Genomic DNA, 21641 nt, shown 5'->3' with positions numbered 1-21641 from the left:
CTTCCGGGTGCGCTTCAAGGTGTTAGTAACAACTTTTAAAGCGCTCCATGGCAATGGACCTAGGTATTTGCAAGACCGCCTCCTACCAAACACCTCCCTTCAACCAGTCCGCTCCCACAGAGAGGGCCTCCTTAGAGTGCCGTCGGTCAGACAATGCCGGCTGGCGACCCCCAGGGGAAGAGCCTTCTCTGTGGCAGCTCCTGCCCTCTGGAATGACCTACCCCCCGACCTACGTACAGTTGCGGACCTGCACCTTTTTCGCCGAGCCCTGAAGGCCCATCTATTCCGTGCGGCCGGCCTGGCGTAGTTTGATTAGGTTTTACTGGGGGTTTTGTATGGGGTGTTTTTAGAACAGGCCTGTTATTTAATTTGATTTTAGAACAGAAACTATTTATTTATTATTGTGGTTTTTAGTATCGCCTGTTCACCGCCCTGAGTCCCGTAAGGGAGATAGGGCGGTATATAAATTTAATAAATAAATAAAAATAAATTTCCATCATGTCCCACTACAACAAACAAGCAGTCGGGCCTCTCAGGAAGTTTGGAGAAAATAAACTACAAACATAACATGTGCAAATTTTAACTAATTATCAATGAGAGATGGTCTCCTGTGAGATGTTTTTTTGGACTGCACCAAATTTGCCAGGTGCAAATTAAACTGAAATCCCTTACAGGTAGTCCTCGCTTTACGACCACCACTGAGCCCAAAAGTTCTGTTGCTAAGCGAGACATTTGTTGAGCTTTGCCCCATTTTATGACCTTTCTTGCCACATTTGTTCATTGAATCACTACACATATTAAATTAGAAACACGGTTGTAAAGTGAATCTGGCTTCCCCATTGGCTTTGCTTGTCAGAGGGTTGCAAAAGGGATACCGTCATAAGTATGAATCAGTTGCCAAGCGTTTGAATTTTGATCATATGACCATGAAGATACTGCAATGGTTTTAAGTGTGAAAAACAATCATAGGTCACTTTTTTCCAGTGCAGTTTTATCTTCAAATGATCACTAAATGAACTGTTGTAAGTCAAGGACTACCTGTATTTTGGATTCACCAATGCCACCATAAGGAATAGATGATCTTGGAATTGATTCTTAGTCCTTCTGCAACAATGCTCCCTTGCAAAACAGTCACAGAACAGAATTTCTGGCCTTAAAAGTGTTATTTGAAATCTTATTTCCTGGGAGATTTTACATGCTGCTCAGAAACCCATTTTGCTTAATGGGCAACTTATCTAGGGACCCTGTTCTAGAGAATTTTCAAAATTAATTTCATTTTTTTTTTAAAAGAAGTTTTAAAAATCAACCTTTTAAAAACAAATATTAACAACAATAATTTCATATAAATAGGCTTAAAATAAATATTTCCTGCATTAATTATGGGAAAGCAGCTTATAGTGATTTTTACCCTCCACACCTTTCGCTTCCACAAAAATTTACAGCAGCTTGTGAGTAAACAATCTGGAGAACTGCTAGTAGATTTAGGGGTAAAACTGAACTCAAGAAACTTATAATGAAAACTGTTTTAGCAGCAATCAAAATTATGGTGCAGTGTTCAACATATGTTCATCAAATTGTGAGAAAGCTATTGGAAAAAAAGAACTAATTAAATAACTATCTAACACACACATAAACAAACACACACCATAATGAAACCGAAGCACAGCAAATGGCCCCATTTTATCATAAAGGCTTTTTTTTAAGTGGAAACATCACATTTTCTTGCATAAGATTCCTTCAAAGCAGCTGATTCAGTTCATTTTCCCCATAAAAAATGCTTTCAGGACAATAGGAACAAGCTGTTAAAAATCTGGCTAAATCTTTTTGATTTACAGAGAAATTATCTGTAGCTAAACAGCTTGGTTTGCCCATAGAGGCTGCCGACTGCCATCTAGTGACCACATATTGTATTGTTCTGTGACAAAGGCCTCTGAATTTAAAGCAATTAACTCTTGTAACAGTAATTCATCAGTTTTCATGACACATACTTCCTTAGATTATTTAACATTTTTTTTAATGCTGAGCTATTATTTCACAGGAACTAATCTATTAAAAAAAGAGCAGGTGGAGTCATTGTGGCTAGACAGGATGATTTGCTTTAAAAGTTCATAGAGTTGTAAAATGTTACTCACTGAACATGCAGGTAGAACTCTGATTACATTTCCTGTGCTGATCTGTGAACTGGATTAAATAAACTGTGTATAAAATCATTGATTTTATGTAGATTTATATGCATAGTTCATGAGGCCATAATCTGAAAAAAAATTGTTCAATAATATCCTGACTGATGTTTAATGAAAGAACTAAACAGATGATGTGATAGTGCATACTATACCACATTAGTATTTCCCTACTGAGAGATTGAGAGCTGATTCTACAAGGAGCTAAGTTCCAAAATGGAGAAAGTGTAGATCTTATAGGACATAATTATTTCTTTTTTCTTTTTAATTTGGGGATTAAAGAAGTGGGAGAGTGAATATTGTTCCATGACGTATATTTTAAAAAGAGAGATTTGAGAAACTGGGAATACCAGGAAGTTTCTCTTGTTTGATGGCAAATTGGGAATATAAAACACATCCACAGTAACAATTACAACCAATTCTTTCACATTGATCCTACACAGGCTAGATTCTGCTCCTGTAGAGAGAAGAATCTGAATTTCCACATTTCTTTAGCAAAGTCACACCACCACACAAAAAGAGAGCTCCATTAGTCCAATCCTTCTGCTTTTATCTTTTGTCTTGCCATCACGACCTCTAGCTCTGACATTTTCCCAGAATCCTAGAAGAAAAAGGAGAAAATTAAGGATGAAGTGCTCATCTGGGCCCTATCTAACAAAATGAAATTCAATGTAGAGAAAAGTAAAGTCTTACACTTAGGCAAGAAAAACCAAAAGTACACATATAGATTGGGTGAAACCAGGCTTAATAGCAGCAACTGTGAGAGGGATCTTGGAGTCTTAGTGAACAATCAATTAAATATGAGCCAACTGTGTGGCAGCAGCCAAAAAAGCCAATGCAATCCTAAGTTGCATTAACAGAGGGATTCAATCAAGATCGCGTGAGGTACTAATACCACTCTATAAAGCAGGGAGGTCAAACTTGCAACATCACGTGACATGGCGTGACGTATTGTGACTTTTTTGCCATTGCCGGCAATGGGGGGGGCGATTTCGCTATGATGCATCTGGCCCGCGGGCCGGCAGTTTGACACCCCTGCTATAAAGCCTTAGTAAGATCACACCTGGAATACTGCAACCAGTTTTGGTCTCCACACTATAAAAAAGATGTTGAGACTCTAAAAAAGGTACAGAGAAGAGCAACAAAGATGATTAGGGGACTAAAACATATGAAGAACGGTTACAGGAACTGGGCATAGCTAGTCTAGTGAAGAGAAGGACCAGGGGAGACATGATAGCAGTGTTCCTATATTTGAGGGGCTGTCACAGAGAGGAGGGGCTCAACCTATTTTCCAAAGCACCTGAATGCCAGACAAGGAAAAACGGATGGAAACTGCTCAAGGAGAGATTCAAGCTAGAGATAAGGAGAAATTTTCTGACAGTGAGAACAATCAACCAGTGGAACAGTTTGCCTTCAGATGTTGTGGGAATTTCATCACTGGAAGCTTTCAAGAAGAAACTGGACTGTCATCTGTCAGAAATGCTGTAGGATCTCCTGCTTGGGTGGGGGGGTTGGATTAGATGACCCACAAGGCCCCTTCCAACTGTTATTCTGATTCTGATTCTTATCTTCAAGCAAAAAACTCTCCTTATGTTATCTACTTCTTTGAAACTTTGGCATAGTCTCACCCCACTCAGCCCTCCCCCTCCAATCCTTATATTTTTGCTGAATCTTGCTAGATTTCTTAGTTCCTTGAGGTCTGGATGGTCAAGAACGGTCTCAGCTCACCACACTTTTCTCAACCCTTAGAAGAGATTTCAAAATCCTTGGTACCTTTAGGAGGGCTTTCTGGATGGTAACCTGGCTGTAGACTCGAGGTCCTTCTTCTGGGTTGATAGCTCTGAACTCATCCTTTTCCAAGGAAAGCAGCTGAGCGCCATTCAGAATCCCCAAGGCATTGACAATCCTGCAGAAAGGAAGGAAAAGGGTAGGTAAAATAAATAGGCCGTGATAGGAAAAAGGAGCTATTCCATTTAAACTCTAAAAATGAAACCAATTTGAAAGTGACCTCTAACTAGGTCAAACTCTGGCAGCTCTTTTGACCAAATAGCAGAATGTCTAAAAAAATCTCCATTGGGTTTAATTTATTTATTCAGTGTAAGGCAAAGTTACATTAGCTAGGAAACTACAATTCAAATGCAGAGTAATAAGTTTGGCTGCCTAAGATTGCTAGCCCTGTTTCATTCACACTCGTGCGTTTTCCAAGATCCGCCACAGGGGGCGAGCTAGCTCCATACCAGAAAGAAAGACAACCGGTTTCCTGCACCAGCATCTGGGGCCCTCTCCCTCCATGGAAGCTGCCTCACAAGCGTGTGTTGCAATTGGGAAGGTCCAGAACGATTCTATTCATATGAGGTGCTGGCTCGTCCTTCGCACAAATTGGTACCTATTTATCTACCCACATAGAACATGCTTTCAAACTTCTAGGTGGGCAGAAACTGAGTCAAGAGATGGGGGGGGGGGGGAACTCTTCCACCCACCCCAACCAAACAGGAATCTTATTTAGCACAGTTTTAATCTTAACTTTAGTTAGGATCTATTAGGGGTATAGAACTAAAATCCATAATTGATCATAGTTCAGCGGCAAATTTTAGAAGCCTACCAACTAATTCAGGAAAGCTGTTGCTGCTGCTTTATATTGTGGCTATTGCAGAAGTCATTCCCTAAATCAGGGGTAGGCAACCTTGGCTCTTTTATGACTCGTGGACTTCAACTCCCAGAATTCCTGAGCCAGCTGGCTCAAGAATTCTGGGAGTTGAAGTCCATGAGTCATAAAAGAGCCAAGGTTGCCTACCCCTGCTCTAAATTATTAGGTGTTTGTCAGCTAGGAAGATTGTTGATATGCATAGCATCTCTGATCTAGAATCTAATACAATTTAAAGAGAGAAATAGCCAATCTAAGTCTGTATTTCATTATCAACCCACATATTTTCTCAAAGAGAAACAGAGGCCAACTCACAATGGACTGAACCCTTTGGCCTCCAACCAGGTCCGGACTTGATCAGAATTTGAATTGTAGTCTAAAGGGACATCCGTATCTAGAGTACGTGGGATATGAAGAGTTTTGCCACAGCCGCTTGTCCCATTGGCCAGCCTGAAGACGAGCTCCTCATTGACAACGCTGAAGTGTTCTACCAGAGCAGAAAGAGATGTCACTCAAGGATTCATGGGAAATGAATCACTGGAGAAAGAAAGGATTTGTCCTTATATCTAGGTAAGTGCAAGAACTATGTGTTCTCTGCCAAGAACTTTGTGTTTTTTTCCAGATGTGGAAATACAGGTAGTTCAGAGTTGTTTGTGTACTTTGGGGCAGATCATATCCAGAAGAAAATATATCACTTACTGTTCCAAAACATTCACTTCTGAAAATGGATGAGCCATTCCTGTGTTGGTGGGATGGTGGGGGGGGGGAGGAAGGATGGACTGCCCAATTTTGCACATCTCCATTTGTAGCCCATACTTCAGGTGGCAGTCCTATCCCATCTACAGTATCCTGCAGTAAACTAAAATGCTGTAGGTTCTATAGAATTTTTGCAGGATTAAATTATGGATTTGATCGCTCCAGTGCTTCAAATAATGTGGACAAGGGTGTAGACTTATGACAGTTACAACAGCACTGAAAAAAGTGACTTATGACCATTTTTCACACTTAGTACTGTTGCAGCATCCCCTTAGTCACATGGTCAAAATTCAAACACTTGGCAACCGGTTTGTATCTGTGATGGTTGCAGTGTCCCAGAGTCACGTGATTAGCTTTTGTGACTTTCTGACAAGCAAAGTCAATGCGGAAACCAGATTCACCTTAACAACTGTGTCGCTAACTTAACAATTGCAATGGTTCACGTAACAACTGTGGCAAGAAAATGGGGCAAAACTCACTTAACAAATGTCTCATTCAGCAACATAAATTTTTGGGATCAGTTCTGGTCGTAAGTCAAGGACTACCTGTATTTCCTAGTAGTATGAGACCATAGCTGCAGTCTTCCTAGATCTGGGCATCCAATGGTTAACACTTCATATCATCAGCCAGCATCATGATAACTTCTGAGAATTCTGAATGTTGAAGCCCAGACATCTAGAAGATTGGATTATCTACAACAGGTTTGACCAAGGATTTGGAAAACCAAGTCCATTGTTTTCAGGGACCGCATGCCAGAGCTTTAGGTAATGTTCTTTGCTGTATCATTAACAGGGAGTACATTTGGGAAAGCAAACCAGCAAATGGTTTAATTGAAATAATTTCTTTAATTGAAACAAGTAGCCAGGAGGTAAAAAGAAAATGAAATTATTCTCAGAGCGAGTAGTTCTTTGGGTACTAAGTGCTGTAGAAAGGTCATCAGGATTTGGGATAAAGTCTCAAGTTTTGGCAGGTCACAGGAGCAGGTTCGCTCTGCAAAAAGACTATTTTTATACCTTCCTTCCAATATTACATGATCCACCATTTTAGGAAACCATTAAGAAGCTAGTTTACTTGTTTGAAAATATATAGATCATGTTGCTTTCTTCTAGAGCAGTGGTTCCCAACCTTTTCTATACCCTGCACCCCTAGAACGCTTCTGATACATTCTCTCACCCCTTACAAAAGTTCAAAATAACGGCAACGAATTATGCATATACACTATATTTTTGAAATTTCTAAACCCAAGTTTTCGCACTCCCTGGAATGTCGTCTCGCACCCCTGGTTGGGGACCCCTGTTCTAGAGCAAGGATGGGGAACATGTGGTTTCTAAATGCTACTGAGCCTGTCCAATAGTTCTAGTCAACCATGAACATTGGTGAGGGAGATGATTGGAATGTAATTCAGCAACTTCTGAAGGACCACAAGGTCTCCCTCACTACCCTAGACTCAGAGTTCAGATTGTCGAAAGGATATTTTAGTAGACAAGTCAATTCCATCTAAGATAATTCCAGTTCTGTGCTCTTACTGGGTCAGAGGTCAACCTGAGATTTCTCACAGATAATGTGGACCATATGCTCAGGCAAAACAAAAAGAAGAATTGCTTGTTTGCTGGCTCTTCAGTTCCAAATGAAAGAGGGGTCTCACCTTTCTTATTCTGGTTCTTGTTAAGCTCCTCTGCGCTGGCCCATTTTACACCATTGGACTGTAGACTTGTGGTCATTGCTGGTGGCTGAGGTGTTATCTATGTGGAGAAAGCAAGGAAGAACAACGAATGGTACAAGTCTATTTCTGATTGGGAGAGATGTTACAAGAAATTGTGGTGACAAGGCTACATTAATTATCTACAAGTAATTAGTCCTCTAAAGTATCTGAGTTTTAATATGTAAAATCCCAATTCATTTGGCTAGTTTTGTCCTTGCCAGCATAACTTGACAAGTTATGCTGGCAAGGAAGAGGTTAAGTAGAATCCATTTATTACACATTTAACACAGCACAAAATGACCCACCAATGGTGCCAGTGTAGCTCCACCTCAGCCCTCAGTTTTCCCTCCGTCTGAATTCCCTGGTTCCACAAATTAAATCCTAGCCAACCCATGAGGCCAAGAGGGAAGTCACAACACCCATAAGTACCAAGTCTGCAACAAAAGTCCAGGGTTCCAAGAACCAAAGCATGGTCCAAGAATCCGAAGTCAGTTTGGAGCCAACACACATGAGCCAAAATCCATGAAAGCCAGGAAGATGTGCATCAAAACAAACAGGTGTTCCTGATAAACGCATCTTCCTCCAGTGTCTGGTTAAATCACCCCCAGTTCCTTGTGAGGAGGAGTGGGGCTGCTTCCTTGTGAGCAACCTCACTGACCTCTTCTGTGCCTCCCTCTGCTCCGCTCTCCATGCCCGTGGATTGGGTGGGGGAGGCAGCTGTTTCTCATCAGAAGTAGTCTGGAGCTTGTCATCTCCACTGGTCCTCTGCAGCTGATCCTCTTCTGCAAACAGCTCTCCATCCAATTGGCTGACTCCCTCCACTGCCCAATGGCCCTGAGACTGCCTCGTATTCAGCCCCTGGACTTGCCACTCGTTCTGAGTGGACCATGCCATCCCCATTAAATGGTCCTGGTTTCAACTCCTCCTCCTCCTCCAAACCAGGATCCAATGGAGCCGTGACAATTGGTTTCCCATTTTAGAACTTGGAATGTGGAATGCAGTTCTGATTTCATACTCTTCCGTTTTTGATATTTCAGCATTTTCTAGAGCTCAAAGAGGGAAAGCTTTGATTGCTTCCCCTAAATCTCACCAGGCTTTATCAGGTATCTCTGACCTCTGTGCTGCAACGTTGGATCACCCCAAAGATCCATCTAGTCCAGTATTTGGTTTCTAATAATCACCAATAGATTCTCCCAGGACATCCCTAAGCATATTCCATTTCATGTCCTCAGCATTTCATACTCAGGGATACAGGTGGGACTTGCAAAACCACATTGCCACATGCAGGAATCCTTTTCACTAGCCTTACCTTCCTCTCCATTCTCCATTCTGCTTCTCCTGTCTGATATTCATCATCTGGTACCACCTTACTAGTGAAACCTGCCTGATGTTCTTTGTAGCACGTGATCAACATTCAGGCATTTGGTAACCAGCATGTATTTATGACCATTACAGTATCCCATGACCCTGTGATCATTTGTGATCTTCCCAGCTGGCTTCTGACAAGCAAAATCAATGGGGGAAGCCTGATTTGTTTAATAATCTGTGACTGGTTCACTTAACAACTGCAGTGATTCGGTTAATTGGGGCCAAAAAAAGTTTTTAAAATTGGGTGTAATTCACTTAACAATCACCTCACAAAGAAATGGCAATTCTAGTCCTAAGCTGAGGACTAGCTGTGTCAGGTGTGGATCATCAAGTTATAACTTAACATACCTAGAGAAGATTAAGGCTATTCTACCCAATCACTTTTTGTATCATATGCTGTCCAGAGCCCTGATCTGTGAGATGGCTGGCCATATAAATATATCAAATTAATAAATACATTTCATTAGATTCCCCCCCCCCCCGATGTTTAGATTGATTGCTTTGCTGGTTCAAGGGTTTTCTTTGCCTCAAAGATGCTTTTTCACGAGGCAACTGGACTTTCTTAGTTTTTCTTTGAAGATGTTTCACTTCTCATCCAAGAAGCTTCTTCAGTTCTGACTGAAGAATTCAGCCCCACCATCCAGTCAGAGCTGAAGAAGCTCCTTGGATGAGAAGTGAAACGTCTTTAAAGAAAAACAAGAAAGTCCAGTTGCCTCTTGAAAAAGCATCTTTGGGACAACCATGACCTGGATGACAGAGAATCTCCATAGACATTTGTTTTCTTTGCCGTTTTTAAAATATTGGTTTTTAATTTTAAATCCCATAGGATATAGAATGTTAAAAAAAACAGAAACAAATAAACAAAGCCCTAATTCATGTATTCTAACTCACCTTCGTTGTTACAGGGGTGATTTCATGAATTAGAAGCATTTCCTTGTCATTCTGGATACTGGAATTATCTCCACTCAGCATTGGAGCAAGAATATTATAAGGGACGTAACCAACTTGATCATTACAGTTCTTGACTTTCCACCACTTCTTACTATCATCGAGAACCTAACAACAAACAAAATATTTCCATATAAGCAGAGACAACATTCCAGCCAGTTTTTGTGACACTCACAACTGTCCTAATTTCAGCCTCGTGAATAATTCCATTCCTGCTAGCAATGTACAACTTGTTTAGTAAACAGCCTGTTTATGCATAGTGATGCTTTTCATTTAAGGCATATGGCCTCTGCCGAAGAGGTGTGAAAGCACTTCACAATTATTTAGTAGAGAATATTGCTAACCTTGCAGAAATTCTGTATTTATTTGTTTGTTTGCCTTTTATCCCACCTTTCTTACTTTATAAGTGATATAACAGAGCTTACACAGGAAGAAAAGTAAACTTCCTCCAGTTATCAAACACTGTGCTTAATTGGATAAATGGCATAGATACCAGCAGTCCTCAACTTACAAGAGTTGATTTAGTGACCGTTCAAGGTTACAACAGCACTGAAAAAAAGTGACTTATGACCATTTTTCACACTTACGACTGTTGCGGCATCCCCATGGTCACGTGATGAAAATTCAGCCACTTGGAAAATGGTTCATAGTTATGACGGTTGCAGCATCCCGGAGTCATGTGACCTTTTGTGACCTTCTGACAAGCAAAGTCAGTGGGGAAGCCAGGTTCACTTAACAACTGTGCCACTAATTTAACAACTGCAGTGATTCACTTAACAACTTGGGCTAGAAAGGTCATAAAATGGGGCAAAACTCACTTAACAAATGTCTCACTTAGCAACAAATTTTGGGCTCAATTGTGGTCATAAGTCAAGGATTACCTGTCATATACATACACACACATATATTATAGTATTAATATATATGTATTAATATATAGAAACTTATTTTACTTTATGAACCAATGTGTTTTATATGAACCAATGTATCTTAAAATAAAATATATATTTGTAACTGAATATATAATTTCTTGAATTCCTTATAGCTTACAAAATTCACTATACGTCTTCATCTTACATGTATCATATTATTTGTTTTTTTCCATATATCTTTACTAGTGCTATCCATGTATTTCATGCCATATGCTAAAGATAGATGGATGGATGGATGGATAGATAGATGACAGACAGACAGACAGACAGACAGATAGATAGATAGATAGATAGATAGATAGATAGATAGATAGATAGATAGATAGATAGATAGATAGATAGATAGATAACCTTTATTGTCATTTTTTTTACTGTTGGCAGAGTGGCATACATTAAAAATGAATTTTTGTTGTTTGCTCTCAAAAGTGTACACATACATAACACATTTACATATTTATAAGTAACTCATGAGTAACTCAAGATGGTGAACATGCATAATACTCTTCCTCTTATAATTTTCTCCACCACAGCAACAATGGGGGGGGAGTTGAACTGAGAGTGACTGGCCCAAAATCATCCAGCCGGTTTTCATGTTAAAATTTCAAATTGGCAAACAATGGTGTATTTCCAAATTTTGGGATTCCCAAATGCAATTATCTTCTTTATATTAAGGTTTCCACTGCACTTTTTTTTGACATGGTTGATACCCTGGGTCATAAATTCACCTCTAATATGTCTCCTTGAAACACTGACAGTTCATTGCTGTTTCTGGCTGTGAAGCTGTGGGTGCAGATCACTGATTTCTCTAGATGTTTGCACCTGTGAGTGAGAAGGAAGATACATTGGGTTTAATGCAAGAATACCTATGATCTGTGTAGATCAGACTTCACATCTAAGGAATTCACTTTGTTTTTACAGATCTCCAAGATCTACTGACTGGAGACCAATGAAGGTAGCGAGTTGATTTAGGACTAAGGAACAAGGTTGCCTCTTATTACAAGTCAAGAATTTTAGTTGAGCTCATCCTTCAGTTAACATGGTACCTTGGTACTCATCATTAATTGGTTTCAGGAGACATGATGAGTACCAAACATTTTTTTCCCCATAAGGAATAATGTAGTGAGTCATAAGGTGGTCGACATTGATAAGTTCTAGCTTGTGCATTGAGTATCAAACAAATAATGAGTACCGGGACAAATTTGTTGAGTATTAAATTTGCTGAGTTTCAAAACAGTTGAGTACCAAGGCACCACAGTATATGCATATCCTATTAGGGTGTCTTTCCAGCTTTTCCTCCATGCTAGCCATCCAATTTAGACCCCAGAAAACTTTATTTTTTCCATTTCATATTTTCTGAGAATCAGAAACCCTTGGGCTCTTCTGCGAACTTGCTATCCCTTTTCCACTGTTCCTGATCAGTAACCAATAAAACAGAGATTTAGATGCAGCTGGGGGATCATCGAGTTTTATTGAAAGCTTTAGAGATGACCACTCCCAAGGTTATATCTCTCTCATCTTCCATTCCTTTCACTTTCACTTTTATGGAAACATTCTCTGTTCTAGACCTTTATACAGAGATAGGGCTTTCATTTAGTTTACTCTACAGCCACACGTTAGTCATTCACTTAGTTTTTATTTATTTATTTTTTAAAATAAAACTGCCTCTAATTAAACACACAATTTTTTTTGTCTAAATCTGCAGGTGGCACAGCCCATCTTCATAAAAATATGAATGCTCAACAGAAAAAGATGGGGGAATTACTTGCAACGTATAAAAACAAGCCACGTGCTTTCTTCTTTAGAACCTACTGTTTCCAGGGAAGTCTGGAAAAGACAAAATGGCAGCCGCAGCTATGTGACCAAAACCCCCTCCTTTTTATGTACATTATGGTTCAGGCTTTGATCACATACAGGTAATCCTCGACTTATGACCACAATTGAGCCCAAAATTTCTGTTGTTAAGGGAGACATTTGTTAAGTGATTTTTGCCCCGTTTTATGACCTTTCTTGCCACTGTTGTAAGCAAATCGCTGCAGTTGATAAGTTAGTAACCCGTTGTTAAGTGATTCTGGCTTCCCCATTGACCTTGCTTGTCGAAAGGTCACAAAAGGTGATCACATGACCTTGGGACACAGCAATAGTCATATATATGAAGCAGTTGCCAAGCATTTTGACCACGTGATCACGGGGATTCTGCAGAGGTCCTAACTGAAAAACGGTCATGTCACTTTTTTCAATGCCGTTGTAACTTTGAATGGTCACTAAATGAACTGCTGTAAGTTGAGGACTACCTGAAGCCTGTAGCAACCATCTTGATTTTTTAACACTTTCCCTTGTGAATACCCCTGACATCTTTTTTACTTGCAAATATATGCAAATTTCATCATATAATTGACTACAACAATTGTTGGGTCCACATTAAGTTTTCTGTACTTCTACAACTATCAGCATAATTAAAATAGTGCATCTTTTTTTAAAAATAATTAAATTAAATTTTAAAAACCATGCTGTTGAACAAGAAAACTACAAAGAGTGAAAACTAGTAATAAAAAGTTAAGCAATTTCTCTCTTGACAGGTAACAAAGCAGATCCATTAAAGAAAACCCAAAAGAAGGAAACTTCTAATTAAAGTCCCAGAAGTCCTGAAAATTTCAATAGAGCTTAGTCTGCCTCACAGCAAAGACAAGGATGAGATACAGAAGTGAGCAAAAGAAGTTTGGTCAGTGGGATGATTGACAACCCTTGGGTCATCAACTAATTAAGCTACAAAAACGTTTTAAATGTTAATTAGTAGAGATTAATCTAGTTAATAGTTGAGAGTTAGTAAATGAATTGTGAAATATTATTTACTTCATGTCATCTTAATCTAGATGTGTAAGTATGATAGAGAATGAAAGGGTAATTCCCAAATGCAGAGTTAATAGTGTTTAGTCCTGTTTATTGAACTGAATGTAAATATCCAGCACTTCCTTCAATATCTTAAAGTGGAATTGATACTGGATTTGGGCATCACCATGCAAATGCATTTCAACTTAACTCATCTGGCTAATTTTAAACAGATTGATTAACTACATTTATTTCAACTCTAGACATCTCTTGTTTTATGCAGGTTTTATTTAATATACGCTGAGTTTAGGGGGCAATGCAAGTGTATTTCTGTTATCCCAATTTTCATGCATCTTGCCGATAAAAAATGGTAGGAGAGAAGATTGCAAGATGGCTAGGCGTTATCATTAATTAGCATTAATCACAATAGCAACGTGACCCACTCTGGCCACTCTCATATTCACAAAGATTACCCAATTACAGAACAAAAAAACATGATATAGAAGGAAGGAATGGATAATGACCAGGAAAGGGCAAAATGAGATATTAGTTTACACCAGTTGCCCCTTTTTTTTGTAATAGGTGGCATTTCCTACCAGAAAAGACACCCTGAACCATCTACAGTACAGTATCTGCAATCCTTCTTCCAGCTAGATTTTATGAGGATCAGAGCTGGACTGGCTGGGACACCCATCTTGCAAACTGGTTCTGAGAAGGATAGGAATTCAAGAAGAAAAAGAAAAGGAGACACCCCAATTCCCACCGTGCTCCAGTCCTACCTTCACTGGCTGCCCAGTGTCCCCCTCTTGGTTCTCTTCTGGGCGCCATCTTTCTTTAAACCGCTGTCCTCTTGTTTTCATCCTGTTACGTTTCCCTTCCGTGCCCAAAACACCTGGCCCCTGACTCTGGCTTCTTGCCTTCTGGAAGAGTTTCATCTCTCTCTGTCTCTCCTCCAATCTTCTTCCTGCTTTCAGAGCTAATTGCTTTACCACCGTGCATCAGAGTCTCATCCAAATCAGAGGTCAGCAGAGAAGAAAAGAACTGAACTCTTGCTCACTTCCTTTCTTGTTCTGCTTGAACTGACTCTGTTTTCTTTTAAGATAATCTGGGCTCTACTTTATTCTCCTGGACTTCTTGGGAGACCCAAGTCTCCTTCCTTTCTTTTTCTATCCAGGGGAAGGGCTGGGCTTGGTCTTTTGTTCCTTGCCATGTCCCCTTGGTCTTTTGTTCCTGCCAAGTCCCCAAGGCATGAAGGGTTCCCTAAGTTCTTTTGAGCTGCTCCTTGTGCTGTTGCTTTGTTCTTTTGTTCTCTGCTCCTGTACCTTACGAACTTACTCTGACTGCAAAAGAATTAGGTTGTAGCTTGCCCAATATCAGTCTGCTTTTAACCACAGCCATGTTCGTATTAACACAAGGGAGAAAGGAGATGTTTTCAGGAGAATTATTGGGAAGGCGATGTGCATCATCACAGACAGCATGAGGGCAAAGTAAAGTAGTAGGACTTGGCGTGAGAAGACCCAGGTTCTACCTTACTTTTCTGCCAATAATTCTCCCTCAGCCAAACTTTCTTCCTAGGATTGCTGTTGTGGGAGAAAATGGAGGGGAAACCCCTAGGTACAGGTAGCCTTCATAATGGAGTCTAAGACGTGACAGTTGTAAAGTGATCCTCACCAACGGTGAGGGAGGCAAGTGGGCCTCACTTCCATAAGAGTTAAACCAAACAATATTACATAATTAGGGTATTGGCTTAAAAGAACTCTTTATCCTTATCTCATTTTATGTTCTTTGCAAAAGAACTGGAAATCCTGCAATGTTTACTAGGTGAAACTTATAGTCTACAGTTGCATAACTGGGCTCACCCTTTCTAATCTCCACATAGGCACTCCTCTTTGTTTTTTGTTATTTTTAGACTGTAAAGCACATGCTGGGAACATTCTAGAAACTGAATTCGATTAGGTTTTGCAGTATGAAACCTAGTGCAGAAATATCATGAAAAGCTTTGCAAGAAGTTTTATTATACTCTGCCTTTATTATTTTTATAACTAAAGGTTGTGAACATACCTAATACTGCTTCCCCCTCCTATTCTGTTCACAAAAACCTGTGAGGTAAGTTGAGTTGAGAGAGAGAGTAACTGGCCTTAGGCACCCAGCCAGCTTTCATCCCTAAGGCAGGACTAGAACTCACAGTCTCCTGGTTTTTAGCCTGGTGCCTTCACCATTAGACCAAACTGGCTTTGTCTTCACGATCCACTTTCATGATTTGAAAAAGAGTGGACAAATTACACTGTAAATATACGGGTAGTTGGGCACTGGTATGAACCCTACGTGATCCTTTTATATCATATTTGAAGATATCAAGTATCTGTTACTTAGTTTCTGAGAGGGGTCTATTCCCAACATATAACAACATTGGTTATTGAGAATGATGCTTTCTCTACTATGATGCAGAGAAGAGGACGGGGAAATACTCATGCTTGTGTATGTGTGCATGCACACACATACATGCACACACTTCTAACAGAGGAGAAACTGTTAATTGTCTTTCCATTCTTCTATGGTTCTTCTCTCCTTTTAAGCTGTTCATTTCCTCTGGCAGTTGAGCACGGCAATAAAAAGGAACTGTTATAAGGAGAAGCAAGCCTTCTGCCTTCTTATAGCAGTTCATTTTTACTAGCTGCTTCCTCCTCCTTTACTCCATGGCATAATCCCAAAGTTCTCCCACATGGCAAACATATTATGTGGCCCAGAATTTACCTAAACATTTTCTCCAAATCTGTGCTGTTATGTTTCCCAGTTATCTTTTGGGAAACCCATGACATTGGCCTTAAAGTTGTTTATATTTAGCATGGATGTGTTTTAGCTCATTTCTCAGGTTTTAAAAAACCATAGTCCTCTCCATTCTAAGCAAAAAAAAAAAAAAAGCGGGAGAAGTTACCTACAAGGATTATTTCAGTGATACATTGAGACTTTAAGTCTAGTTTTATCTTTGCATTTAGGCAGTGCTGGTCAAATCCAGAATTTCTAGTACCACTACAAAACAGTCATTTGATTTTAATTTATTTTGAGAACTATGAGAGATTCCTCTTCCTCCCTGCTACATTATGAACTGATTATTAGGTGCTTCCTCATATCTGCATATATACGTGTATGAATAAATTAATCAGAATATATGAATATGTGCATGTAAAGAGTAGGAAGGAAATTCCATTGGATGCTTATCTAGTTTAATTCAAGGCCTCTATAGTTGGTGCATCTTTTGTTAGTTTATTTATTCTTAGCTCATTATGTGCTTATCTATGCTACAAACTTTAAAAATTAATTTTAACAGTTAATCCTGTTTCCCTAGACAACTAATCCTTGGTAACCTAATCATGATGTAATTCTTAGGATTGTTTGAAAGATAGTTAAAATAGCAGTTGGAATACAAATTATTTTTTTTGTCAGCATTGCCCAATTCAAAGCACTACAGAACAGATTAAATGTCAGTAAGTTGAGTGAAGATTGACATGCCAATATTTTGGTTCTTTTTGATCTGGGCAAGAATCAAGACTCCGGAGATTTTGGGATAAATGAATTTAGAGAACCACGAGAGAAAAAACTTACAAGTTCTGGAAGTTATACCAGAAATCTCCATTCTGATTACTTCTCAGTTATTTCTTACTATCCAATAATAAATAGATAATTAAAGTATTTCTTAAAAAGAGGACAGAGAATTTAAATAGGACTGAAATACAAAAGACACGATGGGGAATTTTTTGTCACTTGTCAAATTCTGTGTTCAGAGGCCCTCATTCTTTTAAGGCATGGTGAGCCAATTGGATTCCTGGCCATCAGTACTTGTAAGTTCAGATTAAGGACAACAATTTGAAGTCCTTGCTCAACATCCAATGGTTGCTGATCACCAAAAGTACCCCTCACCCTGGTAAGAACCTGCAATTATTAATTGCAACACACCATCACCTGCCCTAAGCTAAGCTTCCTAGTGCCCTATGACCACCACCTCCCTAGCTAGCTCCTATCCTTGGTTTCACCACCGGACCCAGCTATTCCCAGAGCAAAGATAGACAGATAGATAGAGAAAAATAGAAAAAATAGATTTTTAGAAAAAGAAGAAAGAGAAGAGGGGAAAAAAAGCAATGTAGAATTGACCTAAGCATTTCATAAACGACTCACAATTTTCAATCTCAGAAAACCTCCTAAATTTATCCAATCTGATCACCATCCTCTAAAGCAGGGGCCCTCAACCGTGGCAACTTTAAGACTGGTGAACTTCAACTCCCAGAATTCCTCAGCCAGCTAAGCTAAGCTGGCTGAGGAATTCTGGGAATTGAAGTCCACCAGTCTTAAAATTGCCAAGGTTGGAGATCCCTGCTTTAAAGGGCCCATGACAAATCCTTGCACATCTAACTCTCCTAAGATGTTAATCTCTCCATCACCACCACAGCACCAACCCTTCATTTCTCTTTGAAGTTTCTCTTCCCAGTAGGATCAGGGGAGGGACTGGAATCATGTCCCCAGCAAGATAGTCTCCTCTATTCACATTGAGTTTTGTTAATGCTACAATGGTGATTATACTGGGGGTGATGACCATGACTGAGGAAGCCAGAACTGGGGACTTCTTCATCCAATAAAGTGGAAAGGTCTATGCTCTCCAACACTGCATGCATTCTGCATGTTCCAAATATTCAGTTTCTTTACTTCCTCTTAAAAGATTTCATGCACCAGGAATTAGAAATGGCCCTTTCCACCCTAATCATTAAAATCCTTGTCTTTCCCAACCTTCCTTTTTAACTTTTTTTTACATTCTAAATGCTAATCCTCTCTTCCAAACTCCCTGTTTATTTTCCTCAAATAATCAATCCATTCTCAAAAATGTTCAACAATATCTTACCCATTGGCTGCAATTGTGGGTGCCGATTGCTGCAACACAGAGAAAGAAGGAGGGATAGAGAAACAGTAAAGTTAGTTTAGGTCCATCTCAAGTGACTCTTTCTCAAATTCTCCCTCCAGTTCATGGACAGGAATAATACTGAATGTAATTGGAACTAGTTTTTAAGTGAACTAGAAACTCCACTTGTTTGGGCTAGAAAAACAGCTAATTTTTAAGAATGTTCTGTGGTTACTCTTTCAAAATTGGAGGACTTTTCTGTTCATAAAATTGTTAGGGTGAGGGACAAATTGTTAGCATGAGGGACATAACTAATTACAAAGCTACTTCCTCAAGCACTCTGTGGTTTTATGTGGGAATGAAAAGAACAGAATAACAGAGTTGGAAGGGACCTTGGAGGTCTTCTAGTCCAACCCTCTGCTCAAGCAGGAGACCCTATACCTCAGACAAATGCCTATCCCGTCTCTTCTTAAAAGCCTCCAGTGATGGAGCACTCGCAACTTCTGAAGGCAAGTTGTTCCACTGATTAATTGTTCTAACTATCAGGAAATTTCTCTTTAGTTCTAGGTTGCTTCTCTCCTTCATTAGTTTCCATCCTTTGCTTATCGTCTTCCCTTCTGGTGCTTTGGAAAATAGATTGACCCCCTCAAATATTGGAATATTGCTATCATGTCACCCCTAGTTCTCCTTTCCATTAGACCAGACATACCCAATTCCCTCAACCGTTTTTCATATGGTTTAACCTGCAGCCCCTAATCATCTTTGTTGCTCTTTTCTGCACTCTTTCCAGAGTCTCAGTTTTGAATGACCTTGGAAAACAGGAGGAAGATCCATTGCCTAGGTTGCAAATCTTTCTCTTGTCTCCCAAGGACTTTCCCCCATACCATCATGCTTGTTCCTGAAACATTCAGGAATGCATGAAGCCATGGTGGCACAGTGGTTAGAATGCAGTATTACAGGCTAATTCTGCCCACAGCCAGGAGTTCAATCCTGACTGGCTCAAGGTTGACTCAACCTTCCATCCTTCCGAAGTTGGTAAAATGAGGACCCAGATTCTTGGGGGCAATATGCTGAAACTGCCTAGAGAGGACTGTAAAGCATTATGAAGCGATATATTAGTCTAAGTGCTATTGATATTTTTCTATAGCCTATCCCTATTCTGGAAAAATGAGCAATCTAGTAAATACACATGCTTCCTAGAAGCATATGATTGGCCACAGAGAAAACACAGGCTGGCTACGTGAACCTTTGGCCTCATCCAGTTGGATGGGTCTACAATTAAACATATAATAAGCAGGGAAAGTTAATTTGGGATGTTCCGAGACCTCCCAATTAAACAATATTATGTGATGGGACTCAGGAAGTGGGCCTCCTCTGTCACACCACTTGCCTCTGGAATAGCTTCCCTCTGGACATCCAACTCTGCCCTCATTTGAAAGATCATGAAATCATAGCTTTTCCCCCAAGTCTTAGAGTGGGTGACAATTTTTTTAAAGGATAATGTCTGTTGGGCTGGATTTTTAATGTAGGGGGATATGCAGGACGGAGGTGCTCTTTGTTATATAGTGTTTGTACTGTTTTTATTGTTATAAGCCAAGAGTCATCATGGAGTTGGGCAAACTTATAAATTTAAATAGAGAAATAATAAACACGTTAGACTATGGACCAGGAAGGGCTTATGGAGGCTGCTTAGGCTTAGTTTTCTCCAGCAGCCAAAACATAATATGCTAGAAGGGGTGGGATAGTCCTCCAAACTGGAGCCCTGCAATTGGCCGGCTTCCTTTGGAGTTTTCCTCCTTGCAACATAGAAGTTTTAGTTCCGTTTCATCCTGGAAAACACTACTTTCCTGCTGGATCTCTTTGTTCTTCTGATCCTAAGATGGACACTTTATTGTGTGAATATGTCCTCCAATAGTAAGCAGCAGAGCTGAGGCAAAGAGGCCACTTGGACAACCACAAATGCAATACTGTAAATATGCTACAATCTGTGGAAGTCCTTGGGCCAGTTTAACCTCCAAAGTCATTCAATGGTGCAAATCAAATGGAAGTCGCTTGTCTGAAAAAAAAGATTCCACAAGCAAAAGCAACAGATCCACTGCAGCATTACTTCAGGCATTTGCTACTAAAGAAATGAGCTGCTTGAAAAGATCAAAATGCACAACAATGACCTTTTGTTTGAAATTCAGCAAAATGGATACACCAAAGTCTATAAAGTTGGGAAAGGGAAAGACAAGGAGAGGATGACCAGCACCAACGTGGATGGGCTCAGTTACAGTGGCAATGGGTGTGCTATTAGAAGACTTGAAGGACCAAGTTGGAGATTGATCCTCCTGGAGAAGATACATCTTGTTGGCACAAAATCAATCCAAACCTGCAGCATATATGTAGGCAAAGATAATTTACTTCTTCAACTGTTACAAGCAGAGGCTGTGGCCTCAGCTCTACGATGGACCTTTTATAGTTGTTCTCTTGCTCAGAATTCAAGCTTATGCTCTCCTACCTGCTTCTCATCACAACACTGACCTGGGTGCGTCGTTCTTCATGACGGTGTTGCATCTCTACTGGGTCTTCCCAAGGTTTCCCAAAAGCATCCTGGACAGGAGGCTCCCAGCCACTCCGGAATGTTAGGTTGTAGGGAGCTGCATAGTCCCTGGGGAAATCCACCCTTGATGGACAAAGCAAATAATAGGAACAATATGAATTGGAAGGAAGGAGTCAAAGTCATGACATTTTCAATCACTGCAAGGTAAGTAAACCACCCAGGCAACAGGTGTCAACCAATCTAGAACAAGCCACAGCTGCCAAAAAGGCCAACACAGTGCTAGGCTGCATTAACAGAGGGATAGAATCAAGATCACGTGAAGTGTTAATACCACTTTACAATGCCTTGGTAAGGCCACACTTGGAATACTGCATCCAGTTTTGGTCACCACGATGTAAAAAAAGATGTTGAGACTCTAGAAAGAGTGCAGAGAACAAAGATGATCAGGGGACTGGAGGCTAGAGCATATAAGGAACGGTTGCTGGAATTGGGTATGTCTAATTTAATGAAGAAAAGGACGAGAGGGGACATGATAACAGTGTTCCAATATCTCAGGGGTTGCCACAAAGAAGAGGGAGTCAAGCTATTCTCCAAAGCGCCTGAAGGCAGGACAAGAAGCAACGGATGGAAACTAATCAAGGAGAGAAGCAACCTACAACTAAGGAGAAACTTCCTGACAGTGAGAACAATTAACCAGTGGAACAACCTGCCTCCAGAAGCGGTGAATGCTCCAACACTGGAAGTTTTTAAGAAGAGACTGGACAGCCATTTGTCCGAAATGGTATAGGGTTTCCTGCCTGAGCAGGGGGTTGGACTAGATGACCTCCAAGGTCCCTTCCAACTTTATTATTATTA

The 21641-nt window shown here is 40.0% G+C and overlaps 1 protein-coding gene across 1 annotated transcript in view; it reads right to left on the bottom strand.

The window, feature by feature from the left end:
* Positions 1–1661: 1661 nt before the first annotated feature.
* EPS8L1 (EPS8 like 1) overlaps positions 1662–21641 on the bottom strand; it is a 44042-nt gene continuing 24062 nt past the window's right edge. Inside the window, exons 14-21 of the mRNA XM_015810255.1 lie at positions 20768–20909; positions 18248–18276; positions 11256–11349; positions 9542–9706; positions 7226–7322; positions 5140–5311; positions 3954–4086; positions 1662–2781 (exon numbers count right to left, since the gene is read on the bottom strand). Of these exons, the coding sequence (XP_015665741.1) occupies positions 2710–2781; positions 3954–4086; positions 5140–5311; positions 7226–7322; positions 9542–9706; positions 11256–11349; positions 18248–18276; positions 20768–20909 (904 nt within the window). The 3' untranslated portion in view covers positions 1662–2709. The remainder of the gene's footprint in view (positions 2782–3953; positions 4087–5139; positions 5312–7225; positions 7323–9541; positions 9707–11255; positions 11350–18247; positions 18277–20767; positions 20910–21641) is intronic.

Source organism: Protobothrops mucrosquamatus, unplaced genomic scaffold (genome assembly GCF_001527695.2).
Source record: "Protobothrops mucrosquamatus isolate PMUCROS unplaced genomic scaffold, P.Mucros_1.0 scaffold8, whole genome shotgun sequence".
Classification (NCBI taxonomy): Eukaryota; Metazoa; Chordata; class Lepidosauria; order Squamata; family Viperidae; genus Protobothrops; species Protobothrops mucrosquamatus.
This window is presented reverse-complemented; position numbering and strand designations above follow the sequence as displayed.